Genomic DNA, 23,211 nt, shown 5'->3' on the forward strand with positions numbered 1-23,211 from the left:
AGCATGTATATCTTGGTGGGATGCATGCCAGCAAAGCCACTACACAACACAAAACAACACTAAATAATACATTAATTGCACTATAATGGTGACAAACAGTGCCCACAAACTGTTAAAATCAAATCAAATTTTATTTGTCACATACAYATGTTTAGCAGATGTTAATGCGAGTGTAGCAAAATGCTTGTGCTTCTAGTTCCAACAGTGCAGTAATATSTAACAAGTAATCTAACAATTCCCCACCAACTACCTAATACACACAAATCTAAAGGGGTGAATGAGAATATGTACATATAAGTATATGGATGAGCGATGGCCGAGCGGCATAGGCAAGGTGCAGTAGATGGTATAAAATACAGTATATACATGTGATATGAGTAATGTAAGATATGTAAACATTATTAGTGGCATTATTTAAAGTGGCATTGTTTAAAGTGACTAGTGATCCATTTATTAAAGTGTCCAGTGATTTTTCTCAATACAGTATATACACGTGATATGAGTAATGTAAGATATGTAGACATTATTAAAGTGGCATTATTTAGAGTGGCATTAGGCCCTACATAAAGCTGTTCAGCACCATGGAGTGAATCCTTAACACTGCTACACCTGGCTATCAGTGGAGAATTGTCTGACAGCGAAACAGTTCATTCAGCCTCGTTTACTTCCTTTAAAAAAAATATAGCTGATATGGCTGACTTGCTTAAAACAAAAATGTGGTTCTACTGACAATTGAGATGTACAAACTATGGCATAAGGGGACGACAAGCGGATAAGAGGCAATCCGTAATTTCGATGAAGAGAATAATGAGCGATCTAGGACGGACATAGTCAATATAACTATTTGTTCACCACTTTTGAAATGTACAGTGACAGAATTCAGAACATGGGTCRTTCTTACAGTATTCTCCCTGTATACCAAGTCAGAACCATAGGATAAATAAAGGGGGTATATAAGCAGACAATGAAAGCTCTTACAATATTMAATTATTACATTTCTCTAAAACAGGCTATAGGCTACMTGCGCATCACCAAGTCAGAACAGTAGGCTAAATTATGATGGGGAAAGGGACCAAATTATTATGGTGAGGCACATAGGCTACTAACAGATTACTTCACAACATACACTTAGTATTACTTTCTTAGCTACAGTATACATATCTCCCTGGCATATTACATCATCTATGCAGCAGCATACAAGACATTTTGGACTCAACTTCTTGTGCTGTGCTCACTTGAACAGGAAGGTGAAGCGTCAATCTTTGTGGTCATCAAAGTCTGGCATTCTCTGGATTTATGGTCCTTTCAAGACAATTGGGAACTCTGAAATAAACAAGGTCGAATCATGAAGTCAGTGATCTTCAGGTCAGAGCTCTAGAGAGAGGCCGGAGTTCCGAGTTGGATGACCGTTCAAAACGTATTTTCCCTGTCGGAGCTCGTTTTTTTCAGAGTTCCCAGTTCCCAGTTGTTTCAGAGTTCCCAGCATGACCAATGTATTCAACCTTTTCTGGCTCATGGCATGTGAATGTTTATCATTTTAAGCTTGGAAAAGAGACCCTTAAACCCAGACTTGGACCACACACCCACTCCACTGAATAGCAGGCTAGTGATTGCTTTGCAATGCTTGCAGTTATCCACTGATTTCTTCCAAATCCCTCATTGTTGAACTTGCGATTTCCAACTTGTTGTGTAATGTTTATGTCCAATGGCCGATGAGCACCGATACGTTTTATCTATAATTTTTCTTCATATGACAAGGATTGAAAATAATTTGCCAGTAGATTGTTGACGTAATTCATGATGATGACTGCTTGTCTAGCTTGCTAGCTGAGATTTTGAAAGTATGATCTTGACATGATCAGTCCAATCAAAGCTATGGTAGATATAATGTGATTTGACATCATTTTATCTGTGGCCAATTACCTTGAGCCTTCATGGATGGGCACTTCTAATGTAACTCTATTGCAGCACCCAATGGGGTTTGAATTTTTGAGCTCTCCCTGTAGATTTTGCAGTAACGTAGTGTCCCCATGAGTGACAGAACACTGAGCCAATCACGGCGCAACTAAAGAACATCACCAACTCTCCGTATTTTCCGCTGGCTGCCCCACCACCACAGAAAGCACTGAGCTAGGCTGAAACACCTGCATTTTGGAGCTGTCTACCTCAAGAAATCAAAAAAGAGACCATGTTTGTAAGCAGCTTTATTTTAAAAAAAAAGTTTAATTTATCATTGTTTGCAAACTGATATGTGACACATATTAATCCCAAAATAACATGCAAAACAGGCAACACATTATTTAGCTGAACAGGTGGGGCTCAAATCAGGTGGGGCTCTCCCACACCTTCCCTGAATGACAGGTTGCCAYGACTTGTTGAACGTAAACTGAGCTAAGAACTACCACAGACACCATATTAATGACAGCTCCAACATGTAGAACATGCTGTGGTTGATTCATTTGGACTGTAACTTGGAGAGTGCCATTAGGTGTGAATAGGATGAACAGTCTCTTCCCCTACCATTAGCCCAGCCATGAGTCCTTATCATACAATGGGGTGAGATCTTCATTAAAGCAGACAGCCAGAGTGCGACATCACAGTAATCACAGTGTGACCCAATAAGGGAAATATATGTGCTGCTTGCTGGGATATCAATTAGATGGGCCGATTAGGCCGCCTCATCAATCCTGGACACCTAGAGACTGATAGTGATGTTCATTAGTGAATGGATATGGGGAAAGGAAACATTATCCATTACTGACAATGGTTGTTAATGAGAAGAGGGGATGAGCTCAATTCAGTGAAAATCTGCTTGGGAAGCAGACCAGATYTTTTTTCAGCTTGCACTGACCAAACACCCCATTATTATAATCTGCATAGTTCTAGTGTGTTTTGTCTTGACTTAGATTGCAGTTTGCCATGTTGAACAAGGAAATATTTTCCTTGAGTTCATATGGGAGAAATTGGCTAAACCAAGTAAGCAACTAAAAGATGCAGTTAGTGGGTTGAGATAGAGGCCCAATGATTGATAATGGTAAAACACCAACAGCCATGCCACTAAAGACCAGTCCTGGGGGCTGATGCTAATAATGGACCCCAGGGCTGTGGTGTTTTTTTTATCCTGGCCGCCAGTCATATTTCCTGGCCGGCAGGACAGGGAGTTAGAGGACCTGGCATTCTCATTTATTAAGGGCCATCAGCGGCCTCTCTCAGAAACCGCTTCCATGCCCCAAGACTCCCGCCGAGGCCCGTATCRCCCATAACTCACACCTACACGACTCGTCCGAGCTGGGTGCCAGCGCCACGAGCCATCCGTCAGGCGGGAGTATTTCTGGGCCCTGTGTTCCAATCCCTCAAGCCCTCAGCAGACGAGAGAAACGAGGAAGCCTGCGTACCGGACCATCTRTGCGGCTTCGCATGGAGACACGCTTATTCCTCCTTGAAGAGACAAAACAAACAGTCACTCTGTTCACTCTGCTCCACTGTGGTCAGACTGATATAACTCCTCCTTATGTGTCAGGTTGTCCAGAGACACAAGTCCTATTCTTCTGTAAAGCTCTTTGTGATGTTTTTCACTTCACTAGCTTGTTACAGACCCTTACAGTGACCAYACGTCAGCGCATTAGCCTCTTGCCATTGCTGGTGATCCCTAGGTGAACAGTAGCGTTGAYGTTARACGATGATGTCATCWTATAACAATTTTGCCTAATGAGAGCGAGATGATAATASGTTGATTTGATTAAAACTGAGACTGGGTTCAGCAGTGGGTGAGCCCCCCGAGCCAYACATTGGCAGGAACAATCCACAGCACCGTGGTCCAATTAAGTTTGTTTCAAAGGTGAATGTTTCAAGGGATTCCTGCTGGATATAGGGACCCAAAACAACTGAGCCTTTGGATTTCCTTCAGACAACAAGCAGATTCCCATTTACACAAATAATTGTTTTTGTGGTGACAACAACACACACACATTTGTAGCAAACACACATGCGCACRCACAAACACACACCACATGCACACAAACACACACCACAAACACACACACACACACACACATATTGTCTTATATTCCCAAACCTGTTTGGATTTAATCAGAAGCCCACTTAACCTCCCAGCGGTGATCCCTGGCAGCTGGTGAGACAGGGGATGTTGGGACCTGTCTGTTTACTCTGCGATGTCTCACACCACTCGCTAGTTTCCTCCAAACACTTCATTTGTTTCCTTTTGTTGCGGCTGCAGCTCTGCGCCTCCATCGGCTGTCTGCGCGTCTCATTGCCCCTGGCCCTCCTCCTCATCCCATGTGTCTGAGGGCTGAGGGCACACTCCATTAGTCTGAAGGTCTGAGGGAGGTTAAGGGTGATGTGTCATTAGTGCTCTCTGCATCTCATCATGGTTCACTTGGTCCCCCACACCGCCCCTCCCTATGTGCCACTGTCAGTGAGCTATGGAATGAGCCCCTCCTCTTTCTGACTGTCTGTTTTCTCCTTAGCTCTATACTGGAGGTTTTTAACATCCTCGAACTGCTGCAATATCAATGTGGTCCCTTGAAAAAAGTCAAATATGTGCGCCTCCAAGAGACATTGTGTGCCCCTAAGAGACGCTGGGGACCCCCAAGAGTCAATGTTTAATTTGAACCATGTTCAAGTCTCCAACACACTGTTAATGACGTCACTATGTTTTCCACCCACATATTCCAACGACGCTCCCATAATCCAGTTAGTGTGAAACTGGAGGACATTTTCCTCATCACATTCCTGGTAATCCTGTTGATAATTTAGAGGAATGGATTATACCAGCGTCAGCTTCCTCCACTTGATATGCACAGCTAGTGCTGTCCATTTAGTTCCCCTGGATTCTCTCTCTCTCTCTCTCTCTCTCTCTCTCTCTCTCTCTCTCTCTCTCTCTCTCTCTCTCTCTCTCTCTCTCTCTGTAGATTCAATACAGTGGTTGTGTATACGGTAAAGCGACTTTGTCAGGGTCATTCCAGCCGCTCCACATGTAGTGGGCCCCATGCTGGTGTACACTTCGTTACCGTGGCTTAGCATAAAGATGTGTGTGTTGCATTGAGGTTTAGGTCAAATCGTTTCGCCCAGGGTAGGGAACGGGGGGGGGGTCGAGATAAAGAGACAGAGCAATGCCTGAAGAGGAAGTATTGCTTTAAGCCCCAAAAGACATTGGTAATGGGGCAAGGTCTACAGTATTGAGTATGTAGGCTGGTTATCTGCCATGGACGAGCCCGCCATTAGCCAGGCAGCAAATAATCCAGCATTGTGTTTCACTCCTGCTTTTGTTTGTTTGTGATTAATTTGTGTCAGATTTGTTTTGGTCAGCCCCAGCTGTCCGTCCATCTGTCGCAGCCATGACATAATGCGCAGGCCTGTGGAGCCGCCCAGTCCCTCCAGTTCTCCCTGCAACCCCACTCCTGACGTCAGCTCCTGGGCACACAACAAGGAGGTCTTTTTATACCATTCTGTTTCTCTCTGTCACTCTCCCTTCTCCACCTTCTTCTGGTATGTTTCTTCCTCCTACATCTCCTTTAGGAAATCATGCTAATGAGATGTTTGCCATATAAGCTGAAGCCTCTTGCTCTATTGCTCCAGGAGCATGAAGTTAACGATGGGCTTTTRTGAAACCAGAATWGATGTGTTTACAACAATGKTWTTACTGTTTGTAACCTGATGGGTGGAATTGGTGCATCGACTATCTTGATTGAAAATGGCCACATTAGCTGAGTTCCTAATTCATCCCCATGCATTATCGAATCATTATGACATGCCATTGGTCACTCATCTCTTCCATTCACATCCAATCCATGTACAGGAGCTCTGTAGTCGTTATTCAATAAGAACATGAATCAGGTGAAGACTTGTGAATATCCCCAAAAACTCTCAGCCAATAAAATTTCTCCACCGATTAATAACCCTGGATGAGCGACAAATGGCCACCTTTATATTAATCAACTCACACCTGTCTGTCTCAATCAATAACAAGCTGCAATGGTAACAAACAAAACAATATTCATATACAGAAAACCGATAGCTGTGAGCAGATTAATTACATTTCACAACAATATTTTTGTTGTCTGCATTCTTGATTCAAGCATAGCTGTTCCTTTCAGATCTAGGAAATAATTGGACTGCCTTTGTATTGGCCTTAACACTAGAAACCCTGGCCTGGAGGGAACCCCTTCAAGCCAAACCTAGTCATTTTGACTCCAACATTCTAACGGTCCAATATATATATATCATTTTAGTTGTAGACCTTACAATGATATTCTTACTTACAAGCCCTTAACATACAATGCAGTTTTAAGAAAAATAAGTGTTAAAACTTATTTGGGATCGGTGTCCCGTCCACGGGACGGTTGAGCTAACGTTGGCTAATGCGATTAACATGAAGTTGTAAGTAACAAGAACATTTCCCAGACAGAAAGCTTAAATTCCTGTTAATCTAACTGCTCTGTCCAATGTACAGTAGCTATTACAGTGAAAGAATACCATGCTATTGTTTGAGGAGTGCACAATTTTGAACATGAAAAGTTATTAATAAACAAATTAAGCACATTTGGGCAGTCTTGATACAAGATATTAAACAGAAATTCCATGGTTCATTGGATCAGTCTAAAACTTTGCACATACCCTGCTGCCATCTAGTGACCAAAATCTAAATTGCACCAGGGCTGGAATATTACATTATGGCCTTTCTCTTGCATTTCAAAGATGATGGTTAAAAAAAAAAGAACGGTTAGTTTTTTCTTGTATTATCTTTTACCAGATCTATTGTGTTATATTCTCCTACATTCCTTTCACATTTCCACAATCTTCAAAGTGTTTCCTTTGAAATGGTACCAAGAATATGCATATCCTTGCTTCAGGGCCTGAGGTCAGGAAGTTAGATTTGGGTACGTCATTTAAGGCAAAAATTGAAAAAAAGGGGCGGATCCTTAAGAGATTTTAAGTAAATAAATAGATAAGTAAAAAATAAAAATAACAAATCATTAAAGAGCAGCAGTAAAATAACAGTAGCGAGGCTATATACAGGGGGTACCGGTACAGAGTCAATGTGCGGGGGCACAGGTTAGTCGAGGTAATTGAGGTAATATGTACATGTAGGTAGAGTTAAAGTGACTATGCATAGATAATTTACAGAGTGTAGCAGCAGCGTAAAATGCAAATAGTCTGTGGAGCCATTTGATTAGCTGTTCAGGAGTCTTATGGCTTGGGGGTAGAAGCTGGTAAGAAGCGTTTTGGACCTAGACTTGGCGCTCCGGTACCACTTGCCGTGCAGTAGCAGAGAGAACAATCTATGACTAGGGTGGCTGGCCTCTGTAGTGCCTTGCGGTCAGCGGATGAGCAGTTGCCATACCAGGCGGTGATGCAACCAGTCAGGATGCTCTCGATGGTGCGGCTGTAGAACTTTTTGAGCTTTTTGAACTTTTTGAGGATCTGAGGACCCATGCCAAATCTGTTCAGTCTCCTGAGGGGGAATAGGCTTTGTCGTGCCCTCTTCATGACTGTCTTGGTGTGTTTGGACCATGCTAGTTTGTTGGTGATGTGGACATCAAGGAACTTGAAGCTCTCAACCTGCTCCACTACAGATGAGAATGGGGGCGTGTTTGGTCCTCCTTTTCCTGTAGTCCACAATCATCTCCTTTGTCTTGATCACATTGAGGGAGATATGATCATACATTTCATATATGCTATCGGGAAAAAAATATTTGGGTTGTGTAAATGAAGTTCTTGGATAATGAAAAAAGTATTATTTCAAAGAACAAAGTATATCATTTTCATTAGTTTATGTTACTGTAGGATATATGTTGCCTCATGCTCAAGTGTGGAGCTCCTGGAACAGTGGTTATTCTTGGAAAAAGTGATATTTTGAAATAGAGCTCATGTCTCCAAACGCTTAAAACTTTTTATCTGCATGTGACTCATAAAAGTCAAGTAAGGAGTGGGGGATGACTTCAAACATGATAAGATATTTCAATTTTAAATTCATATTGAGTCAAAATGACTCACTTCCAAGCAAACTGGGAACATTTCCAGAACATTAGCGAAGAATCCCTTTAAGTTCCATTTATGGTTGATAACATTCAAAAATAATTTAATGAAAGTTTTTTATATATTTATACAATTTTATGTTTTAAATTAAATATCCTTGTAATGTTTTCCTAACATTCACTAAAATGTTGTGAACAGCATATGTAACGACCACCACAGGACATTCCCCAAAAGTTCTCATTAMGTTTCCAGGTAATGTCATAACACAATGTACCAGTAATGTTTTCCCAGCAAACCAAAATTGGTTCGATGAAATTTCCCAGAATATTTGTTAGGTTGCGGCTAATTAAGCTAATCGGGTAAATGTAATTAACTAGAAAGTCAGGGCACCATGAATGAATGTTTATAGAGCTGTTATCTTCCGAATAAACTCTTAAAGACCTAGTAATCTTTTACATCAGTAGCAGTCAATATTTAATCGTCACCTTATTTAGTCTCATCTGAAAGTTGTAAATTCTTGGTTATCTTTACGAACCCTGGCAAACAAGTTGAATCAGCAATACAACATTTGGTTTAATTATTTATTTACTAAATAAATGAAGGTTGCGCAGAACATTTCCACAATGTTGCATAATGGTCCACAATTTTCAAATAAGTACATTTTTATGATGTTCACGCAAAATATATACAGTACCAGTCAAAAGTTTGGACACACCAACTCATTCAAGGGTTTATCTTTATTTCTACATTGTAGAATAATAGTGAAGACATAMTAACTATGAAATAGCACATATGGAATCATGTAGTAACCAAAAGAGTGTTAAACAAATCCAAATATATTTTATATTTGAGATTCTTCAAATTCGCCACCCTTTGCCTTGAAGACAGCTTTGCAAACTCTTGGCATTCTCCCATCCAGCTTCATGAGGTAGTCACCTGGAAAGCATTTCAATTAACAGGTGTGTCTTGTTAAAAGTTCATTTGTGGAATTTCTTTCCTTCTTAATGCATTTGAGACAATCAGTTGTGTTGTGACAAAGTAGGGGTGGTATTCAAAAGATAGCCCTATTTGGTAAAATACCAAGTCCAAATTATGGCAAGAACAGCTCAAATAAGCAAAGAGAAACGACCATCCATCATTACTTTAAGACACGTAGGTCAATCAATCCGGAACATTTCAAGAACTTTGAAAGTTTCTCCAAGTGCAGTCGCAAAAACCATCAAGCGCTATGATGAAACTAGCTCTCATGAGGACCGCCACAGGAAAGGAAGGCCCAGAGTTACAGAGGTCAAGTAACAGAGACATTTCTACATCAACTGTTCAGAGGAGACTGTGTGAATCAGGTCTTCATGGTCGAATTGTTGCAAAGATAACACTACTAAAGGACACCTATAATAAGAAGAGACTTGCTTGGGCCAAGAAACACGAGCAATGGACATTAGACCCGTTGAAGTCTGTCCTTTGGTCTGATGAGTTAAAATTTTAGACTGTATTTATCAAGGCACAAGGCGAGACCCAAATGCAGACACAGGAGCCAGATGGTTGGAGTCTTACAATTTGTATTAATCCAAAGGGGTAGGCAAGAGAATRGGCGTGGCCAGGCAAAAAGGTCAAAACCAGACCAGAATCCAGGAAGTACAGAGTGGCCGACAGGCTCGTTGTCAAGGCAGGCAGAATGGTCAGGCAGGTGGGTACAAAGTCCAGAAACAGGCAAGGGTCAAAACCGGGAGGACTATAAAAAGGAGAATGCAAAAAGCAGGAGAACGGGAAATACGCTGGTTGACTTGGAAACATACAAGACGAACTGGCACAGAGAGACAGGAAACACAGGGATAAATACACTGGGGGAAATAAGTGACACCTGGAGGGGGTGGAGACAATCACAAGGACAGGTGAAACAGATCAGGGTGTGACAGTATTGTAGGCCCACTACAAGGTAATACATGGCATTTTTATTTTTTCATAGGACATTTGAACAGTGTTTATCATACAAAGACAACCATATTTTTTACACTTCATATGTTGACAAAATGCACATTATTTCATTTGAACAACATTTAATCAACCATATTTTACAAGTACTATGAAGAGGATGGGAACATTTTAATAACTCAGAAATTGTGTTCTGTGTCCTGATTGACCATATTAGACTGAAAACCCCCACAATACCACAGCTATCTCCTGATGTCACATGGTTAATGATTTGGCTGCAAGATTGAGGTTCAATCCCAGATTTTCTTTAACCATGTTTCTTTAAAAAAAAAATGAAATTGAGGCTCAGATATAATCTACTAAAAGATATTGTCTTTATTTCGTACAAATTTATAAATCCAACAGAAATGCAGAATTTAGACTGACCGTAAAATATGTAACGTTGTGTAAAAATTGACTGTTCAACTTTTCAAAAACACATTCGATATAATTCCTATTTTGAGACGCTTCCCATGGTCCCCCTGCCCTATTTTTCACGATCTGAAACGCAAACGTGATCCTAGATCAGCACTCATAATCTTGGATACTTTGTAAATTTGGGCCCCCAAGTACGCAGCATATAAAGAGGATGGGTAAAGTGATGGTGTATAACCCAGCTACCAGTATTTCCCTGGCTTAGTTACGTCTAAGAAGACTAAAAAGGAAGAATGGAATTCCTGACTGACCACACTGCCATGGCTACAGTATATGCTGAAAAAAGAAAATGTAAGAGAGCTTCCCTGGTGTTGCAGAGGATAAAAGACCTGTCTTGAGAACCAAACATTGCAGGTTCAGAACCCACATGTGCAGATTGTCAACATATGAAATGTCCTATGATCAAATTAAAGTTGTACTTGTCGCATGCACTGAATACAACAGGTGTAGACTTTACTGTGAAATGGGTGTCTGGAGTCTTTGACAACTTCCTCTGACACCGCCTGGTATAGAGGTCCTGGATGGCAGGGAGCTCAGCCCCAGTGATGCACTGGGCCATATGCACTATCCTCTGTAGCGCCTTGCGGTTGGATGCCAAGCAGTTGCCATACCAAGCGGTGATCAGGCAGTCAAATGCTCTCAATGGTGCAGCTGTATAACTTTTTGAGGATCTGAGGGCCCATGCCAAATCTTTTCAGCCTCCTGAGGGGGAAGAGGCGTTGTCGTGCCCTCTTCATAATTGTGTTGGTGTGTTTGGACCATGATAGGTCCTTAGTGATGTGGACACCGAGGAACTTGAAGCTCTCGACCCGGTCCACTACAGCCCCGTCGATGTGAATGGGGGTGTGCTCGGCCCTCCTTTTCCTGTAGTCCACGATCAGCTCTTTTGTCTTGCTGACGTTGAGGGAGAAGTTGTAGTGCTAGCACCACACTGTCAGGTCTCTGACTTCCTCCCTGTGGCTGTCTCATCGTCATCGGTGATCAGCCCTACCACAGTCGTGTCATCTGCAAACTTAATGATGGTGTTGGAGTCGTGTGCGACTGAATTAAATAATGTGTAAATGTTCAAATGTCCTTTGAAAGAAATTAAAATGCCATGTGTCTCTAGATCACCTTCAAATGCAAATTGCCCTTAAATCAGAAGAGAAACATAATGGAGATGTATTCCAATCTGCTTTATCATGTTTTAAGGAGCTACAAATTCTCGTGCTGAGAATGTTGTGGTAATATTAGRTAAAACTTAAATATAACATTTTTGAACATTTCTGAGGACCTTCAGACAAGGTCAAATGTATATTGTGTGAACCTCAATGGAATATTGAGTGTATTATTTTGTCCTCTGTCTCCCCAGTATTGTAGGTCATACTGAGCCCTACACCAAACTGTGCTGTAAGGGTTTCTGCATAGACATCCTGAAGAAGCTGTCYCGCACCACCAAATTCTCATACGACCTCTACCTGGTCACCAACGGGAAGCACGGCAAGCTGGTCAGAGGCAGTTGGAACGGCATGATCGGAGAGGTAAGGAGATGATGGTTATTCTAACAAGCATTATAATTAGCCACCTGCTAAAAAGTTTGCATATTAAATACATTCGATTTAGCCAATAAAATTGAAGGATAATACAAAACTTTTATTTCCATTTATATAGACATACCCAAAAGTAATTATTTTTCATGAGAGGGCCATAAACAATAACTAGTACTGCTGCATAGTTCTAGAAAGGTCTAGCACTCACCATTCTGGTAAAAAGGTGTTATAAATTGCTGAGGTGTACTCGATTTTGAGGACAAGCTCAAGTATATAGTACAAATATTATTAAAATATTAAAAACCATATATGATATTTTTTCCTATTCATGAAAAGTGGGGGAACAGGGCATGACATGACTGAAATGCTTTCTACATATAGTAACAATCAAATGTTAAATTACTTACTATAAGATTTCACATTTCCTATAACTGTAAAATAAATATGATCAATTAGCACATTTCATATAACTGATGACAGAGCATTTTCTGCCTCCTCTGAGCTCAGAGACACCATTCAAATTGGTCGTGTTTCAATTCTTGACATTGGTGATTTAGGTTTCTGTTTATCAGACCTCATGATGAAACCCAGATGCAGACAGTTCGAAGTAACAAAAGTTTATTACAAAAACAGGGAGCAGGCAAACGATGGGTCAAGGGCAGGCAGAGGTCAGAAATCTAGAGCAGAGTCCGAAAGGTACAGAACGGCAGGCAGGCTCAGGATCAGGGCAGGCAGAATGGTCAAAACCGAGAAAACAGGGACTAAAGAGAAGACAGAAGTACGGGAAAACGCTGGTACGCTTGACGAGACAAAACAAACTGGCAACAGACAAACAGAGAACACAGGTATAAATACAAATGGGCGACACCTGGGGGGTGGAGACAAGCACAAAGACAGGTGAAACAGATCAGGGTGTGACAATGTTGGCGCTGAGTTCAGWTAAACATTAAAAAGAAAAAGTAATGAATAACGATGAACTAATTGCCTTAATAAAAACAAATAGGTATTATGGTCCAAATCCAAATCATGGGAAACTAGAGTGTAGGGTTGCAACATTTCAATAAATTCCCTGGTTTTCCCAAAATCCCATTGGTAGGCATAAGCAGGAGATCTGGAATCCTACCATCATTTCTGGAAAACCAGGGAAGTTTTCCAGAAGGAAGTTTTTGGAAGATCATTCTTCTTGCTGTCCGTGTTCGGGAAGAGTTTGATGGTACAACATTAGTTTTCAGGGAAGCTATTGTTCTCACTGGGGCATTGGCCACAGTAGCACCGGTAACGGCTGACACAATGCCAGGCAGAGTGCCTGGACTGTAAACCCACTGGCGAGTCCATCAGCATGTTAAACATTACAGTTGTGTAGGGGAAAACGTCAGTAGAGGTGATTAAGAGGAGATATCATACTGCGGGGAAGGGAGGGAGGATCTGCCAGGGGTAGAACAACAGGACTGACTCTGACTAGACTAGCAACAACCTTTATATAGGGTTATCAGCTTCACAACCACTGGCATGACGCAGTTTCTCTGGATCTCCGCAAGGTCTATGCAGCTGCATGCCTATCAAATCAATGAGAGGCTTTCTGTTGTGCCGGGGTTTAGCTTTGCATTAGCTAATGGATAAATGTTTATTGGTAGGCCTATTTGGTCATCATTTTCTCATGTTAAGCTTAACATTTCACAAAGCTATACACGGAGTCGAAATGCTGTAATATTTAGACTGCTGGCTCGTGGCAATAATGTAATTACAGTAATTACAGTTGGAAATTCAACCATTGCAGATTCTAAAATAAATATTAGATGCAACAGCATACTAAACAGCTACCAATAGATTTTTTTGAAAACTGTCTTGTATAGGCTACCTTAACCTGCATGACATGAGACGTCCTCGCGCTCTCTCCCAGATTGGATAGAAAGTTGTGCATAAAACCAGACTAATAATGCCAAACAATACAGTCAGTCCACCCTGAAAACACTAGCTTACTAGGGATTGTTTCATTATGCAGTGTACTATCTATAGCTATATACCGTATTTAGCTGCTATTTATAAAAATGTCACATCAAATAGCCTAAGAATAGGAAAATAAGTTGTTGGCTTGAGGATAAATTCAGTCACTCTTTATTGTTGAACTCAGCGGGTTTTGTCTGGCTAATAGCCTACACAAATGGGCTGCAATATTCAAGGTAAATTTCATTAAATCAATAAAATTTACCTTAATTCTGTCCTGAACCTGGTGTTCTGAAGTCCTCCTTTTTTGTCTGTAAATGTTTTCACCACAGCCTGTAGGTCCAGGTTGCAGGCCCGACTGTTTTTCTGTACTGAGTATTACCAACCCAGACAGTCTTTCCTGAGACAGGAAAGACAGCTGCACACAATTTAAACTTAGTCTTGATCAATGCAGGCCAAGATATACCCGAGATAAAGGACTCTTGATATTGTAGCCACACAAGTCAAACGCCGATTCACCAGTATGAACAAAATTGCAAACAACTTTTTTGTTCAAGCCCTCAAGAACTGTTGTCTGCTAAAGATGATAATCTGTTTGCATCTGCCAATTTATTGACCGTCCTGTATCCAGACAACCTGACCCCATAGCTTTCTATACACTTCAACTCTTTCCGTAACATCTTGAGGTCGGCAATTAAGGAGAATGAGAGGCTCAATTAAAGACGATACAAAACTGGCACAACTCCCTTCTGCCCAGTTTCCTTGATGTTGCTATGGCAATCAAGCTGTTTTTACCATCTCTGTAACTGTCGCTTCTGCAGAGAGATTGTTTTATGAACTAAAACTCATTAAGAACGACCTAATAAGCATTAGGCGCTCGGTCTGATATGTGCTTTTGAACGCCTGAGTAAGTGCCATTTGTTGCAATGGCGCCGTCGTAGCCTATTTAATTTTTTTCACTTTTTCAGTCACATTCCTGAAAAATGTAAAAGGTTTATGAATTACTTTTTGGAGGGTTACTGTCAAAATGATGACATCAATGACAGGCGCATGGACCCCCAGAGCTCGTGGGGCCCCCATGGCTCGTGGGCCCCCTGCCTTGCGGGGGTGTCTGGTATGCCAGTGTTTACAATGCCCAATTGCTGCTGGTAACACTTTGTCAGCCGGGGCCAGGGACTTACGTAACAGGAATTAGGTCTATGCTATATGCAACAATATCTAATGGATTAGGAATTAGGATTGATATTGCATGATGGATGACATTGCATGAATGGGTGGGTAGATACCAYGGGCTGTTATCTGCATCTRTCTGGATGGGTTGTGTAGTATATCAGGGATAATACTGTACACACTGTATATCACCTACAGGGATTTAAGTCTTGCATATCAATGTTGATAGATAAAATGAATCAAACAGGTCAACAGGGGGCATCCCTAATCCCACCTACTACAGTGTTCGATTTATTACAGATCATGGAACATATAGACTGTAGACTTTCTATGTCATAAAAATGTCCTCTTCCGTTCTCCCTAGGTGGTATACAAGCGGGCGGACATGGCCATTGGCTCGCTGACCATAAACGAAGAGCGCTCAGAAATTATCGACTTCTCCGTGCCGTTTGTGGAGACGGGGATCAGTGTGATGGTCGCCAGGAGCAACGGGACCGTCTCACCCTCTGCCTTTCTTGGTGAGCATGTTAACCCTGCTCATGTAAACAAACAAAACGTTTCTTTACAGAGATAACAAATGACTTGGCTTAAAAAAGCTTGTTTTACCATCTGAAAACAGAGATGGCAAATAGTACTTTCTCTGGACAGAGAACTCACAACTGAATATATCGTACAACAAGCTGCCTCACGCTACAGAAACAGGAGAACAGGCTTCTTCTCCTGAGTGGTTCGTCTCGCAAAAGCCAAGGCTCGTTCAAGGCTACGCTACTTACTTTAATACTTCATAAAGAGCATCCCTTTCAGAAGCTGCTGACAGTGTGCTACTATGGTAATACAATACCACGTTGTCCTTGCCATTATCTAGCAAGCAGCTGTCAGAGCACATGGTTTCAACRWTTGCCAGAAAGATGTTCTGATTCTTCTATAGGTGTTCTGATTCCTCTCTCCCTCCTCCTCTATAGAGCCCTACAGTCCGGCGGTGTGGGTGATGATGTTTGTGATGTGCTTAACGGTGGTAGCTGTCACAGTGTTTATCTTTGAGTACTGCAGCCCTGTGGGGTACAACCGGAGTCTGGTGAGCGCCAAGGGTGAGTGTCAGCTCCGACCACCTTTCCCTCTACCTCTACCCTCCCGTATCMGCAAAGGTAGAAAGTCACGGAAAAGTAGGTTGAAAGAACTCTATATTATATCACAGAAAATATTAAATGACATTGAAATGGAATGCAAACRCATGTTATATACGCCCTCTCTGAATCCCTTCTGTCTTTACCACAACCACCATCATGTCTTCTCCAGATCCCGGAGGCCCCACCTTCACTATTGGGAAGTCTGTGTGGCTGCTGTGGGGCATCGTCTTCAACAACTCTGTTCCAATTGAGAACCCCAAGGGCACCACCAGCAAGGTCATGGTTCTGGTATGGGCCTTCTTCGCTGTCATCTTCCTGGCCTCCTACACTGCCAACCTGGCAGCCTTCATGATCCAGGAGCAATACACTGACACAGTCTCTGGACTGAGTGACAAAAAGGTAGGAGGATTCATCAGTCATTGGTAATTCTGTCTGTGTTCAGTCTTTGAAAGGGGGAAAGAATTATGGACATACTGTAGTGTTTGATGTTAGGCTTAGGCAAAATATAGAGTGGCCTATTTTTGATGAGCAAACAGTGCCTGGCTGCGAACGGTYTGAGAGAATACAAATAACCACGGGCAGAGCCTCAATGTCATGACTGTGACTTTTTCCACTCATACTAAAAACATAATAGGATTCCCAGCGTCTGTGGTGAAATTAAATTAGATCCCTGAAGTCTTTAGGTATGATGTCTGTGAAAATCCCCTGGATTGTATTACACCAGTGGATTTGCCAAGCTGCCAGTGATTATATATTCTAGTATTAACTTATGCATATTTGTGTGGCCTGTGGAGGTGCTCTACACCAGTATTGACAAGGAAATCCATGTTAAACCTTCAGTGCTAGAAATGATTTGTAGACTCTYTGCTTTAAGGYACTGAGGGATTAGAGAGGCATTTGAGGGAAAAGACCAAGCTGYCCACTGCTCATTAGAATTCCGGGAACTCATTTAATATTCTTCCCACATAATCCATTAGCTCTACTTTGTGTAAAAAAGACGAGAACCCATTAAAGTGTCTTTTGACAGTGAGTCTACAGATCAAAACCAGGGCAGAATCCACAGAAGCTCAGAGAGAATAGRCAGACTGGACACTGCAGGTGGAACATTTMAATTGAGCTGTATGATCTCTAAAAAGGGACGTTCTCTGAAAGTGTTTCAAACAAGAGGCTTGTGCGGAATACAAACTGGTTAAAGGACAGTAACTGGTGTTTATGTAGTGACAGATGATTGTTTCTCCTCCTGGGACTGTTCACTTCAGAGGCATGGAGTCATGCATGGACAAGACCTTGCCATTTCCTCAGAGTGACATCATGTACAGACAGGCACCTCCCTCTTTAGACCCTGTCTGTGCTAGTCTCTCCTTTCTGTACAAGCTGTCAGATGTTAACAGATTTTTGTAAGAATCCTATACACTTAACTTTGGCCAGCTAGACTCAAGCTCTATGGGTCAACCATCATCTATGCTTTTAGTCAGGGTTTTCACTGCTTCCCAACAGGCATTTACAACACAGAGCACTGTATGACATCCTGTGCCTGGGGGCACTATCACACTGCTACAGCATTCCCTCATTCACATAGCAGCAGCGTAACCTTGGTCTGTTGGGTGAGATGAGGAACACAGGCTGAGTATCCTAATGCAGCCAGTGTACAGGATACAGGACAAATGGGAAAGAGGACAACACTCTGTCATCTCTCCAGCTCCTCCACCAGACAGCAGTGAGACGTGGGATGCATAAGACTGGCACCAAGGGTCTCATTAATTCATGTGAAATGGCTCAGAGGACATTTCTCTCATTCTGAAAAGCCAAGGTTACTAGGAATTATTGCTCACGGAAGTATTTGCATTAATGAACAAGTACAATTTATTTCCAGTATATTGCACAGTCAGGGTATTTAAATGAACATGGTCCACTCTGCGTCAAAGGGGCATGGCAAAATAAGGAGAAATTAGGAGTTTTTATTACAGTCAAGGGGGAAGAAGTCATTTTCTAATTCTCTGGAAAGTATGGCCTGGACTTAATTTCTGTTCATTGTGCCCTCTAATCATCGAATTGAGAGAGGAATTATAGAGAGGGTAACCTTAGCTGACCACTTAATTGAGTGAACAGCACTTGAGGGTACAGGCAGATATCAAAGAGACAGTGRTCTAGTGTAGTCAAGGACAAGGTGATCAGTGTCATTGTGTTAGTTTCTTTGAGGTTTATATTCACGCCTCTGGGTTTGCTTGGCATATCATACACTCTTAGAAATAAAGTGCTATCTAGAACCTAAAAGGGTTGAGACATCAGATCTTAGGAGAGGGTGGAAGAAAAACATATTAAATGTTATTACTTAATATGCAAGTATGTCAATGTATTTGATTTTTTTTTTTATGGATTTAATGAACAGTGCATGTATTCTTCCTAGACATGTTGGGTATCCTGTTCAAAATGTTTCTTGTTCATGCATTTATAATTCAAACATTTCCCAAACAGTTCCAGAAGCCACASGAGCAGTATCCACCGTTTCGTTTTGGTACGGTCCCAAATGGAAGCACAGAGAGGAACATCCGGAGCAACTACCCTGAGATGCATGCCCACATGGTCAAATACAACCAGAAGGGTGTGGAGGACGCCCTCAACAGCCTCAAATCAGGGTAACACTCTGTAAATAATCCTTATACAGAGTCAGTGACAGAAAACAGACATCAGCGTAACACATTATAAAATGTCAAAGCAAATATTTTATGTTTGATGACATTATAATTCATTAGATAAGTTATTACATGGTAATTAAATAGTAAATAGTAAAAATACATTTGTCTATCATTGCATTTTCCCACAAGATAAATCCCTATTGTTATTATCTATAGGAAACTGGATGCCTTCATCTATGACGCTGCTGTGCTGAACTACATGGCAGGTAAAGACGAGGGCTGTAAGCTGGTGACCATCGGCAGTGGGAAGGTCTTTGCCACCACTGGCTACGGCATCGCCTTGCAGAAGGAGTCCCGATGGAAACGTCCTATAGACCTGGCCCTGCTCCAGTTCCTAGCTGATGGTAAATTACAATTAACCCCGTGTGGAGTGGGATGGGCGGCTAACTGTAAATCTTAGCTGTACTTATCATTTTAGGTCCCAAATACTCCCAAATTTGCTAAACTGGTAAACTGCCCATTAATGATAAAAATGCGTAACTCACACAAGTAAGCTAGTATAGACCCGAAGAGCCTTGAGATTAGAAAAAACAAAACTTTAATGAAAATACTGGCGTACATTGCACCATGGATCACTCAGAGGTACTGTAACATAGAGTTTTGACTGTGATCCAGGGAACAACAAGTGTAAAATGCTGAGTCGGGGCTGGTCGAGGGGAGTGATGAGGGTGTGAGATTGGCATTGACACACAATGACAACAACCGGCGCAAGAGTGTTTTAATGAACACCTTCAAGCCTCTCTGTGTTCTGTTCTTCCCGCTCGCTGCAGGTGACACACAGAAGCTGCAGACGGTGTGGCTCACAGGGATCTGTCGTAACGAGAAGAAGGAGGTGATGAGCAGTAAGCTGGACATAGATAACATGGCGGGCGTCTTCTACATGCTACTGGTGGCCATGGGGCTCAGTCTCCTGGTGTTCAGCTGGGAACATCTGCTCTACTGGAAGCTGAGACACTCAGTACGCAAGTCTGAACGCCTCGACTTCCTGCTCGCCATCAGCAGGGTAGGTGTGGCTGACCCTTCTTCCGAGGGACAGGAGTGGAAAGGGTACATAGGCCTAATCTATAGGGATGTACACACTGAGGCATGTCTTAGATTGCGAAGGCCTTGGGTTCTGCAGAGAGAATGTGGTCCAATCACCATGGGAAAGTTGATCTGTTAATCTAAGGCACAAAACCGTTTTTTATAGTAATGAATTCCATAAAGAAATGACATAAAGTGTAAGCAACAATTCAATGAAAGCAGCAACAACGGCATAATTTTGCAAAGTCTAAGAAACCATAAAATGTGTTGTTTCTCTTTTCACAAACATAGCAGAAAAAAAGTTMTACTTCCTGACCATAAAGTTCTGTCTTTCTTAGATTTTTGCCTCACAGTAATGCTTGGGAAATATTGGTAATGCACTAAGTCAAAGCTGTACATGATCAGGATATTTYAAGGGCAYTAAAAWAAAAATGATGCAAAAATAAAATTTGTAAAAAGCCATAAAATGACTTTATGGAGACCGTGCAATACTCGGTCCTGATCCGTCTGAAATTGAATTCAAATAGGCCCATTAACAATCCATCTCAGTGTTGACAGTGGTGAGGTGAGATTAAGGATTCTAGACTGAGACCCAATTTGAAAGTAAAATAAAGCCGGCCAAATAAAAATTGGAAAACTAATTTAGCAAGTGCATGGTCAGCTGCTGCTTTTTCATTTACTGTCTTGCACAGTTTTTTGTGTGTTTAACATCRACCTGAATGCATACAAGCTTTCAAAACAAAACAAATTGTCTATAAACTATTTTGGACAATCCTGAATCTAATTTGGCTTTCACACTTCTCTGTGTAATTGTCTTCACTTCATTGGTCAGACAGGTTAATAGAAATTGTATTTGCTCAAAGTGAATGTTATCAACACAAGTAATAATGTTTTCTAAAGTCATGATTAGAAACAATGGCCAAAGTAATTAACACCTGTGGGATTTAATCTTGTCAAACTTTGTGTCGGGTGAGAAACGTGGATCTCTTCCAAAACCTGACAAGGCTTTTTGATGGATGCTAATCTCCTCCTCCTTTGCTGTCTCTGCAGGGAATCTACAGCTGCTTCAATGGCGTGGAGGACTCTGACCGCAACGGAAACCTCCAGAATCCTGACGTCACCACCAACTACACCCAGGCCAACATGCTGAAGATGCTGCAGACAGCCAAGGACATCGTGACCTCGACCAGAGTGGAGAACTCCCTGGACAATGCCACCAAGACCATAGAGAACTGGAGCCGGCGAGGAGCCGACAATGTGCGGGTTGGCCTGCCGCCTCGGGTGGCAACCACTATAGACATGGGCCACAGCCGCCTGCCATACATCTCCAGCATCACGGACAACCACTTGCCCTACCCCCAGAGGGCGCTCGCTTCCACCTTCCCCATCCACTACTCGGACAGCGCCACCCAGCCCCTGCTGGACAAATCTAGGGTGGTGACGCGGCCTACCCCGCTCCGCTACACCCTTCCGGCCCGTGGCAGCCACCACTTCTACGAGAGGACCCTACCCATCTCCAGCCTCAGCAGCCCCCACATAGCCATGAGGGACCCTGCTCCCCCCAGCACCTCCAGTCACAACCCACACCCCMACCACAGCAGCAGGCTGTATGTTGAGAGCCAGCCCCGGCACCCCACCTCCCCGTTTGTCCCCTACAGAGAGTTCCAGGTACCTGATATCTATGTGGAACACCACAAGGGTCCCCTGGGACGGAAGTTCAGCTACCCCCCTGACCACATGGGCAGGAAGAAGCGGTCCCACAGCTACGTGTTTTCCGAGGCCCAAGACACCAGGGRGAGGAACGACTATGATGAGCCAACTTCCTGTCTGGCTGAGCTGAGGGCCAACCACCTCCTGAACAACCAGGCCCCTTCTGCATCAACCATAGCCTGCATGGGGGGCCACTACCCCAGCGGCAGCGCCAGCTGCAACTCCTGCATGAAGCCCTACCTGGAGCCTGGAATGGAGGATGTGCCCTTGCTGGGGAAGGACAAGGTCAACCGCCGGGCCTCTTTTCTCAAGGCCACCTGGAGCAGTGACAGGATCCGCCAGCTGGGCGAGAAGCCCTCCACCTCCACTATGCCTGACCTGTTCCCCCGCGTAGTGGTAGCCAACCCCAAGCCCCACAAGCTGTACGGCAGCCAGGGGAACAACCTGTGCTACCCCCTGGCCGCTGAGCCTGCCTACCTAGACCCGGCTCATATGCGTTCCTACCCCTACAAGCAGCAGAAGCTCAAGTGCTCCCAGTCCACCCGGCTACCATCCTACAGGGAGGCTATCCTGCAGAACGCAGCCGCTTTGCGGCGCTCCTCCTCCACCGTGGTGCACAGACACTACTCCACCTACCTGAACTCCTACACAGACCTGCCTGTATACGTGGGGCCGCTGCCCCAGGGGCCCGGGCAGTTCTACGACAAGGACATGTGCCACTTGTTCCCCTGTGCAAGCCACTGCCCTAACAACAATGCCCTKSTGCCCCGTATGGGGGACCGGCAGGTRGTGTACCAGAACAATATGTTTGGGGGCTACGAGGGMGCGGTGGGKCGGTCGCGGGAGGAGCCCCCCCTGCCCGGGTCTGGGAGCAGGGATCGGAGGGAGGTCCTGGTGGCCAGAAGAGTCAACAGTCCCTATGTGCCAAAGACCTGGGGCAGGGTATCCAGTCTGGAGTCTGAGGTCTGAGCCCCAAGCCCCCCCCCCCCCCCATACCTTCAGGCTGATGGACTATCCCTCCCTCTGAGGAGGGGAAAGCCTACCTGGGGCCTCCCCTCAGCCTTTGGTTTAGGCAAAAACGAATGAATTAGCTACCAATATGGATGACTTGAGAGTGTTTACTCAGTGCAATAATATCCTTGGCTGACGGAAGGAAGTAGAGGACATTGAAAGTCTGTTACTGCTGGGACATTGTCAAGTAAACATTAAGCGATAAGAAAAGAAAAGACAATGTTGAATAGTATTTAATACCTTCAAATTTAACCTGTTGATTGTTATTTAAAATATTTTTAAATGCTGTCTTGCTGTGAGAGAGAGAGAGAGAGAGACCTGGATGACAATACACTGTAGCCGCTCACTCAGTTTAGACACATTTTACTTTTCTCTTCAATCATTTCGGTATCCTTCCATTTAAATTTAGACACAAATAAAAAGAGAATAATACTTTTGTTATCAAACCACAGAAATGTCTTCCACGACTTTTGTAAGTCCAGGAGCTCTAGGGAAAGCTGTCTGTTTAAGGCTTTTTGGCTCCGGTGGTCACTGATGTAATTTGACTTGGATTTTAAAAGGGAAAATGTTTAATTATCATCTGTATTTCCATTGTTA

The 23,211-nt window shown here is 43.0% G+C and overlaps 1 protein-coding gene across 1 annotated transcript in view; it reads left to right on the forward strand.

Annotated features, from left to right (window-relative positions):
* Positions 1–22,579, forward strand: part of LOC112069504 (glutamate receptor ionotropic, NMDA 2C-like) — an 87,107-nt gene extending 64,528 nt beyond the window's left edge. Inside the window, 8 exon segments of the mRNA XM_024136847.2 lie at positions 11,756–11,924; positions 15,412–15,565; positions 16,010–16,135; positions 16,344–16,573; positions 18,650–18,810; positions 19,027–19,214; positions 19,641–19,873; positions 20,944–22,579. Of these exon segments, the coding sequence (XP_023992615.1) occupies positions 11,756–11,924; positions 15,412–15,565; positions 16,010–16,135; positions 16,344–16,573; positions 18,650–18,810; positions 19,027–19,214; positions 19,641–19,873; positions 20,944–22,572 (2,890 nt within the window). The 3' untranslated portion in view covers positions 22,573–22,579.
* The last annotated feature ends 632 nt before the right edge of the window (positions 22,580–23,211 follow it).

This window comes from Salvelinus sp. IW2-2015, unplaced genomic scaffold (assembly GCF_002910315.2).
Source record: "Salvelinus sp. IW2-2015 unplaced genomic scaffold, ASM291031v2 Un_scaffold1031, whole genome shotgun sequence".
NCBI classification, from domain to species: Eukaryota; Metazoa; Chordata; class Actinopteri; order Salmoniformes; family Salmonidae; genus Salvelinus; species Salvelinus sp. IW2-2015.